The sequence below is a fragment of the Cydia fagiglandana genome, chromosome 20, assembly GCF_963556715.1.
Source record: "Cydia fagiglandana chromosome 20, ilCydFagi1.1, whole genome shotgun sequence".
NCBI lineage: Eukaryota > Metazoa > Arthropoda > Insecta > Lepidoptera > Tortricidae > Cydia > Cydia fagiglandana.
This window is the reverse complement of record NC_085951.1, coordinates 6033486-6042967: the sequence shown is the minus strand read 5'-3', so window position 1 is coordinate 6042967 and position 9482 is coordinate 6033486. Positions and strand designations below refer to the sequence as shown.

General features: G+C 40.7%; 2 protein-coding genes across 2 annotated transcripts; both read left to right on the top strand.

Annotated features, from left to right (window-relative positions):
• Positions 1–182: 182 nt before the first annotated feature.
• On the top strand, positions 183–2664 carry LOC134674866 (uncharacterized). The gene is made up of 4 exons (XM_063533020.1): positions 183–204; positions 944–1143; positions 1228–2205; positions 2518–2664. The coding sequence occupies exons 1-4, from the start codon at positions 183–185 to the stop codon at positions 2662–2664; spliced, it is 1347 nt and encodes a 448-aa protein (XP_063389090.1).
• Positions 2665–5491: 2827 nt separating this feature from the next.
• On the top strand, positions 5492–9407 carry LOC134674722 (transmembrane emp24 domain-containing protein 2). The gene is made up of 4 exons (XM_063532849.1): positions 5492–5741; positions 5986–6167; positions 6754–6903; positions 7888–9407. Exons 1-4 carry the CDS (start codon positions 5600–5602, stop codon positions 8035–8037), a joined length of 624 nt encoding a protein of 207 aa, XP_063388919.1. The 5' UTR covers positions 5492–5599; the 3' UTR covers positions 8038–9407.
• Positions 9408–9482: the final 75 nt, after the last annotated feature.

Below are 9482 nucleotides of genomic sequence, written 5' to 3'. Positions count from 1 at the left end.
TCCTTCTCACTTCTTCTTCTTCTTCTTTTTTTCTTCGGTATGATAATGACTTGAATTTTGACAAACCCTGACCCTAATAATGGAGCGGAATGTAAGCTTGAAGGACCTGCGGTAGTGCAGCCCGAAGATAGCAGGGACTATGGCTATGAGTGTTAGTTTAGGATTTGTCAAAATGTGCAACCATGTACCGCCGTCTCCGCCGCCGTAAATCCATCGCGCGAAAAAGGTGTTAAGTCGTCTCAACCGCGTAGTGCCGCACCAAAACTACAAAGTTATGTCGCTTGCGCGAGCACTACTAAATGTTTGTGTGACAATATTGTCCATGAACATTTATTTAAATGTCCGTCCCTTAACAACTTAACGCCTTCCGAACGCTTCAAACGCGCTAAAGAGCTTAAGGCATGTGTTAACTGCCTTAGTATCAAACACCGCACCCGCGAGTGCAATTCCGAGGTGAAATGTCGAGTTTGCCATCAAAAGCATCATACTCTGTTGCATTTTGACAACGACAAGGATGAAAAAGCTACGACATCTGATGTGACAAATACATCTGCGAGCGCCGCGGCTAAGTCGTTTTCACCGCCGGAGAGCACATCTTGCAACACGTCTATCGTGACTCAAGCACTAGCGGCCTCTAACAATAAGATGTCAAATCAAAACTCAACATCTTCGTGTGATACGGTTTTGCTGTCCACCGCAAAGGTTATCGTCCGCGATAATAAGGGTGGAACACAAGTCATCAAATGTTTACTTGACACCGCGTCACAAAGTAACTTCATTACTGAGGAGTGTTGTAAGCGATTAGGTCTGAATTTTAATAAAAGACCAAGCGCTGTATTTGGCATTGGAAAAACTAAAAAAATTGTTAAGGGTAACGCAGATATTCAAATATTTTCGCGGTTTGACGAAAACGTCAACTTTGACGTTTCGAGTCTTGTGGTAGATCGCATCACCGACGACTTGCCGTCAGTGCCCGTGGACATGTCGACCCTCACGCATGTTCATGGACTTCCTCTGGCTGACGACACGTTGGATACGCCCGTCGCAATTGATGTCCTGGTGGGTGCAACTATATTCCCGCATTTGTTGTTACCGCACATTGTCAAAAGCGACGTGGACCATATGCCACCGGCTATTCAGACGGTATTGGGGTATATTTTAATGGGTTCGGTCCCTGCTTTACAGGCACCGCGTAAATATACTTCGGCATGTTGTACTTCCGTTCAGGACTCCATGGACTACCTCCTCAAAAGGTTCTGGGAGATCGAGGAAGTATCCGCTCCGCCCGCTCAAAGTCAAGATGAACTTGAATGCGAGGATTACTTTCGCGCTACCACCACGCGCGACGCTAGTGGCAGATATACTGTCGCATTGCCTTTCCGAGATGACGTGTTCAAGCTTGGAGAGTCGCATTCTGCTGCTAAGAGGCGCTTTCTTTGCCTTGAAAGGAAGCTAGAGTTATCGAGTATGTTACGTGCCGCCTATGACGATATCATTCGGGAATACGTCAGTAAGGGTTACATATCGGAGGTAACTAACGCCATGAACGCCTCACCAGCTATCGCGTACACAATTCCTCATATGGCTGTCGTGCGCGAGGACAAGGCAACGACCAAAGTGCGCATGGTCCTGGACTCGAGTAGCAAGACAAGCACAGGCCTGTCGCTGAATGATGTATTGCACTCAGGGCCCAACCTTCAAGGGGATTTGTTTTCAATCCTTCTGAACTTTCGCTTATTCAGAATAGCGCTTTCGGCCGATTGCCGTCAAATGTTTTTGCAGATTGGTGTTCGCGAAGCGGACCGCCAGTTTCAGCGAATCTTGTATAGATTCCGCCCGGCAGATCCCATTACCACGTACGAGTTCAATCGTGTGTGTTTTGGCATGAAGTCGAGTCCCTATCACGCGCTCCGCGTCGTCCGTCAGCTGATTGCAGACGACGGACATAAGTATCCCAAGGCCGCAGCGATTGCATCCTCCTGTACTTACATGGATGACGTATGTTTTAGCATTATGTCAGATGACTCGCAACAGCAGGATGAGTCTGTTGCTATTACCGCGGCTAAGGAACTGATTGATCTATTCAAATGCGGTCAATTTGATCTTGTGAAATGGACCTGCAATTCAGACGCCGTGCTACGCGAAATACCCGCTTCGCACCGGGCTTCCGTAGACATTGAAATCGACCCAGCCGGCCTAGCCAAGGTTACAATCGCTATCGCTTCGACAACGAAAAGCATTACGTCTCTCTATCACTCTTCCATATTAGTGTGACAGTGACAGTTGCGTTTCGATCGCTACGGAGCGTAAGCGATTGGCATCTTGGCTACGCGGCCAGGGGTCTCCCAAAAGGTTCTTGGCTTATGTTGGAATAAGTCTGGTGATTATTTCCATTTCAAAGTGACAGAGCCAGACTCAACGTGCACTAAAAGGACGATCTTGTCCGCAGTGGCACGTCTATGGGATAACGTGGGCTTAGTAGCTCCAGTTGTCTTATATGCAAAACTCCTCATCCAGGAGCTTTGGTTGATCAAATGCGACTGGGATGAGACTCCCCCGCCCCATATTGGTAGCTCGAGACTGCAACTGATGCAGATACTCTGCACGCCATCGTTGCCAGAAAGACTGCACTATCTTATCCAGGAGGGCATGTCGGTCACGTAAATTGGCTGACTCCACCAATGGAACAGGTAAAGACAACAGCGGAGCAGTGTTGAGAAAATGAGCCGGAGTGAGAGCCGACGGCTCAGCGGGATCACTGCTCAGGGCTGTCAGTGGTCGTGAATTTACCAGAGCCTCTATCTGCGCAAGCGTAGTCAGAAGTAGCCGATAGGGATAGTGTCATACATTAAAAAGGGATAGCATGATTCATCCCTGAATCGCTGTCAAACTTCGGTTTTGGAAGTGTCCTTTCTGTACGGCAGTGCTATTACATATTTATTCTGTAGTTAATGGTAGGTACTTGCCTTATCATGACATTATATCTCAGTGAAACAGAGCGGAGAGCGACAAGTTAAAATTTATGTAGGCAGTGTTCTTTGAACTTAAGCGTAGGTATTTACTAGGTACAACGCTACAAAAAACAATGAAGTTAAATTTCCTTGTCGGAAGCAATAGTGGGAGGACGTTGACCTCGTTGCGACATGAGCAGGTTCGCAAAAAGGAAATTTGAGCACCTCAACGTGTTGTCCTTCAATCATGTGTATCAAATCACCGTAATAACTCGCTGTTCTGTATATACTTTATACTAACTATTTGTATATTGTAAACTTAATAGCTTTCTAGTTACGTGCCGATCGAACTAATGCCTTAAGGTGGTATTCCAATTTCCACCTAATCTTTATGAAAGGTATTCCACCTGGGCCAATTTCTTTGTCCGATGTCAGTGCGTCTCACTCTCTCATTAAAGCAAAATGTGAGACGCAATACACATTGGACAAAGAAATTCGATAGGTGGAATACCACCCTTACATAAGTGTGAGTAAAGATAGTCTGCCATCATTACGGGTAGTAAATAACTGGCATTTTCCGTACCCAAAGGGTAAAACGGGACCCTATTACTAAGACTTCGCTGTTCGTCCGTCCGTCCGTCCGTCCGTCCGTCTGTCCGTCTGTCTGTCACCAGGCTGTATCTCACGAACCGTGATAGCTAGACAGTTGAAATTTTCACAGATGATGTATTTCTGTTGCCACTATAACAACAAATACTAAAAACAGAATTAAATAAAGATTTAAATGGGGCTCCCATACAACAAACGTGATTTTTGACCAAAGTTAAGCAACGTCGGGAGTGGTCAGTACTTGGATGGGTGACCGTTTTTTTTTTGCTTTTTTTTGTTGTTTTCTTTTGCATTATGGTACGGAACCCTTCGTGCGCGAGTCCAACTCGCACTTGCCCGGTTTTTTTATTGGTTATAGCTGAAGAATTATAGTGCTCAGAGGTACCCACATAGAGTACATATTAAGTTTTTTAAACCTATCAGCTATCGGTATAAAAGTTGTACTTGGTTGTACCTATTAGTCACTCTCTAAAGTCTCTAATCTCTCATAATCATAAGTATTCTTAGAGCAATATATTTACTAGTCTCTGGTGCAAGCATGAGGAGAATGTTACGCGTTCCTTGGACAGCCCGCCGTACGAATGTGTCTATCCTACGCGAAGTGGGAATCACCCTGAGACTATCGACGATCTGTCTACGCAGAATCTTTGACTTCTTCGGTCACATAGCCAGAAGACACGACACTCTGGAGAAAATGCTGGTGACAGGAAAAAAAGAGGGATATCGAAGAGGAAGAAGTCCTATGCGATGGACTGATCAAATCAGTGATAACTCCGGCAAGAAAGTTCACGAGGCTATTCATACTGCCGAAGACCGACACACGTGGAAAGCAATCGTTCGAAAAGTAATTTATAGAGGTCACGACCCTCAGCTATGAGGAATACGATTCAAGGAGGAGGTGCAAGCATCAAAAATATCCGTTATAAAGTCTAATAAAAAATGGTGCGCTGGATTTAACAGACGAACTAGATGACGCTATAATATGTATAGCTACGAGTATGATTTGTACCAGAACTTCGCACAACGTAACGAGATTTATTTCAGCCAAAAGATGAATAAGGAAAAAACGTGCATCAAGAAAAAGTCATTCTCGGATAGATGGCGCATACACCTTTGGCCTATGCTCGGCTAGATGGCGTTGACTACACCGTTTCATATTTAACAATTTTAACACATAGGTATCAGTGAAAGAATATGGGTCGAAATGATATAAAAATAATAAAATCATTTCTCCATACACATACATTTTTTTGATAGTTGTATACATTTTCATTTTGAGTTTTAATCGTGTGTCGATAGATGGCAGTAAATTTACTGAGACTACAAAATTTACTATAACAGGACCCCTCTATACTATCTATTCTCTTTGCTTCAGCTGTGAAATTCGAGGTATGAAATTTTCTTGCACAATTAATTTTTTCTACAGTGAATAACTCTTTGGTGTGGTACTGGTATCAACCTGAAATAGTATTGAGCTGCCATCTTGCAGAGAGTAGGAGAACTTTCTAAAGTTCGTCTAATAGCGCCCTCTGTTGATGAATAGAATCACTTCTATTTACTTTACTATGTTGGCTAAACTGGGTGAATCTAAAATAAATAATTTTGAACGCACCTTTTGGATGTCACACACGTGAGCTATTTTTACGTTGACTAGAGGGGCGACACAACCCGTTTCTTTATACGCCTACGTACCTATTTCATTCAAAATATCATACAATCGACAAATATAAATTAATATATTCGTTATAAAATAGTATTAGAACTTATAAAAATATTACTAATTAATCACAATAATTTTATATCATATGCGTTGACCGAGTAATATTCCCTTTTATGGTTTAAAATAATGATATTTAACATCACACTAATCTTGTAAAACGAAACACCTTCGATGAGCGTATGAATAGCTTCTTACGAGTTGTCAATTTTGTCATTTGTCATTACGTGGCTCTACTAGTTTAGGAAAAGAAAACAAGCTTATGGTCGGCTAATTGCAGAAATATCTGTTTCTTATCAAGAATTAATATATTATTAGCAATATGGACAGTAAATGGACTAATCTAGGGCTCATAGTAGCAGTTTTTGTCACCTTACTTAGCTCTGTAACTAGCTATACTATCACAGTCGATGCCCATGCCGAAGAGTGTTTTTTCGAACATGTTGAAGCCGATACGAAAATGGGTAAGCTTAATTTATGACCTACAGTCCCTCTATTTGCATTGCGAGTACTTTTTATTCCTGTTATCAATAATCAATTATTGATCACTGTCCATTACTAATAGTATCTATCTCCATATAGCTTAGTTCTAATAAGATCCACTATTCTGTAGTTTTTTAATGGTTTATGAAAAGTACATTTACTTAAAAAAGCTTTGAAAGGAGTAATTTCCTAATCTAAAACATGAATGACTAAAATTATTTGCAGGTCTAACCTTTGAAATAGCAGAGGGTGGATTCCTCGATATAGATGTGACAATCACTGGCCCTGACGGGACAGTGATTTACCATGGCGAGCGAGAATCCTCGGGCATGTACACATTCTCTGCTCATGTGTCCGGCCGCTACACATACTGCTTCAGCAATAAGATGTCTACTATGACACCAAAGGTACAACATAGAGATATTTTTAGGACACGGGATTAACACTTTCAGTGCCAAGTGCCCCATTCTACTACACATATGGAGTGTTCTTGGCAGTGAATGTGTTAATAGATTAAATTATTTAAACAAAGTATAAATAAGCAAATTATTCCGGTTTATAAAACTGTAAGAGTAATTAATAACAATTAAATACATAATATTACTTCAAATCAGTTGTTATTACAAAATATTGTAAAGTTAACAGTTATTTTTAGTCAATCATTTTTAATTAATTTGAATTGTCATATAATACATAATAATAAATAACCGGACAAATACGAGATGGACTGAGGTAAACCAGTTTCTTTTTTTATTTTGAGGTATAGAACCCTAAAATAGTCCAATTTTATTCTCAATGGTCAATTAAATTATATTCCATAAATAAACAAGACCGAAGTGATCCCATAAGTGTTCCGTGAACAAAGTTTTGTACGGAACACTAAAAACAGTCAGAATTAAATATTATCTTCCTTTGCAGAGTAATGTGATATGTAACAAATTAAACAAACAAACATTAGTTTGTATGAAACAAATTAAATTGTCTTCATTGTAGGTTGTAATGTTCAACCTGGAAATCGGAGATGCGCCCCACAAGGCGGAGGGAGACAAGGACGAGGCTCCGGACCACAACAAGCTGGAGGATATGATCAAGGAGCTGGCCACCACTCTCAAGACGGTCAAGCATGAGCAGGAGTACATGCAGGTCATTATTATTTCCGTACACCGCGGGAAGAAGTTGATATCTCTCGGGAAAAAATTGAAGAAATTTGAACCTTATGCAAGTTAATTTTAAGTTCAAATTTCTTCAGTAGAATATCTCGAGTTATCAAGTTCTTCCCGCCGTGTACGTATTTGTAAACAAGCTTTTGCCTGCGACTTTAGGCTGCAAATTAGTGACAGTCAGTAGCGGCAATCATTCAATTTGTGCATTGCTTACTTCAATTATTAGGCCATTCATTAACTCTTTCAATTCACCCCCCTTTGCACTCTCTTCAGGAATGATTTCCGACATAAAAACTATCCTATGTCCTTCTCAGGGACTCAAACTATCTCTAAACCAAATTTCAACTACATTGGTTCAGCGGTTTAGCTTGAAGACGTAACAGACAGACAGATACACTTTCGCCTTTATAATATTAGTATGGATTTTTTCACCATCTTTGTACCATCACCCACACTGTTAACTGTACATTGGTGGACCTTATGCATTTGTAATAAGGTAGATATACAGTAAGGAGTGTTGCTGTTTGTACACTACACCTGTGATAATTTGATAAATAATACACCATCTGGCTGCCACATCACAGGCGTAGCCTAGTGTGGGGCCACAGGATATATATATATTGTCAACAAGGTTATTTGAAATAAATATTATTCTTATTCTTATCTAAAACCTTATTGCAATTCATGAAGGATTATATTACTGTAACCATGTAAAAAAAAATTGTTATCAGGCATTTTTTATGAGTATAGAATAATGATTATGGAGTTTAATTTTAACGTGTTTTATCGCCTGTCTTCATATTTTGTTCAAATTTGTATTTGTCTAAATGTGTATTACGATCCCTAAAGTAAAGCCTCTTTAGGGTTACAACAACTCAAAAAAAAAGGAAAAAAATACCCTTGATTTATGAACAGTCGTAAGTCATAAACCCTGGTGTAAATAATATTTCCCTTAAATTTGCAGGTTCGTGACCGCATCCACCGCTCCATCAACGAGAGCACGAACTCCCGCGTGGTGCTGTGGTCTGTGTTCGAGGCCTCCGTGCTCCTCGTCATGACCGTGGGGCAGGTGTACTACCTCAAGCGCTTCTTCGAAGTGCAGCGCGTCGTTTAACGCACCATAGACTGCCGGGTTTGGAGTAATTCGATCAAGGCTTGCAATACAGGGTTCGCAATATAGTCAATGGGCCAGGCTTATTACTGTCGCGCTTATAAATCATTCGTCATTATTTCACGGACGAGAGGGGCGTATTTTGAAATTCGGCGCCCCGGGCCAATAAGTTTTGTCGCCCCAGAAGTCAAGCAAGAAAAACAAAATGTAATCCATCAGGGCCGGCATACTGCGCCCTTAGCGGATTGGCGCCTCGGGCCATGGCCCGGATGGCCCTAGGGTAAATACGCCCCTGCAGACGACAAACATAGGGTGGGGCATCGCATCCATACAGCTAAAAAAGGGCTTGGCACAAGTTACTAGTAATTAGAGAATAAAATAGGTGTGTGCTAAAAAATCCTTGTATTGCATCTACAATCTATGTTACTCTAAATCAGGTGGGTATTGTATTTAAAATCAATTCGTCATTAGGCGAAATGTGTTTTTAGTTCAATCAGCAGTGTTAGGCATGTTTTAATCAATGCAATGTTTCTATATAATGATTTAAAATATCTGTTGGAACTAAGAACATATACCGCCTATATGACTTCTACTCGCTCCCAGTATGTGACAATATCATGACTGCTTTCATATAATCAAGTGAGCTAATGAATGACACTACAATGAACCTTATTTATAAGTATTTATGAGCTATTTTTCTACTTACTGCAGTATATGGCTCGCCATTCTTTTGGGTTTGTTTATTTACGAACCATTTGTACAAACAAACGCATTCAGAATATTCAATAGATGCCGTTAAATGAATACATTCAATTATTGTAATACGATGAACCCCAAAGACTTATTTATGCCACGCACGCACATATCTGTAAAATTTTAGTGCTTATTTCGTTTTCCCCTAAAATATTACCACGTTCAGTTAATGACCATAGTACAAAAGAACTGGGTGGTCACCGTCAACGCACTTGGCCAATATTTGGCAATCATTCGCCCGTTTTCGCAAACATGGCTCTATTTCTCTTTTATTTTTATACTAAGGAAAGAGATGCTGTACGAATATTTGTCATATTTCTATAGGTACTTTAGGGTGGTATTCCACCTGTCCAATTTCTTTGTCCAATGTGCATTGCGTCTCACTTTCTCATTAAGCAAAATGTGGAATTCAAATACACATTGGACAGATGGCATACCACTCTTGGGAGGATAATCGAAATACGCTGTAATAGAGTTCTCGCGCAAATGTTATGTTTGTAATAGTGATCAATAGTAATCATCACAAGGGAGCGAGGCGTGGACGCGTTCTGATCTGAGGTGTGACTGCGGGAGTTATTGAGTTATGAGTTTTGATGAAATAAATTAATAATGTTTGTACATTTGTGCGTTTCATTACCTTTTGGGCTTCTCTGCAAACTTTATCTAAGGATTAGGGTTTCCTTTAAGTCTAAAAT

Excerpts from the sequence above, each read along its gene's own strand:
- LOC134674722 (XM_063532849.1), top strand. The coding sequence starts at position 5,600 with ATGGACAGTAAATGGACTAATCTAGGGCTCATAGTAGCAGTTTTTGTC. Across the intron at positions 5,742-5,985 it reads TGAAGCCGATACGAAAATGG|GTCTAACCTTTGAAATAGCA; the intron begins GTAAGCTTAATT and ends AATTATTTGCAG. Across the intron at positions 6,168-6,753 it reads TGTCTACTATGACACCAAAG|GTTGTAATGTTCAACCTGGA; the intron begins GTACAACATAGA and ends TCTTCATTGTAG.
- LOC134674866 (XM_063533020.1), top strand. The coding sequence starts at position 183 with ATGTACCGCCGTCTCCGCCGCC. Across the intron at positions 205-943 it reads GTACCGCCGTCTCCGCCGCC|ATCGCATCACCGACGACTTG; the intron begins GTAAATCCATCG and ends GTCTTGTGGTAG. Across the intron at positions 2,206-2,517 it reads ACCCAGCCGGCCTAGCCAAG|GAGCTTTGGTTGATCAAATG; the intron begins GTTACAATCGCT and ends CTCCTCATCCAG.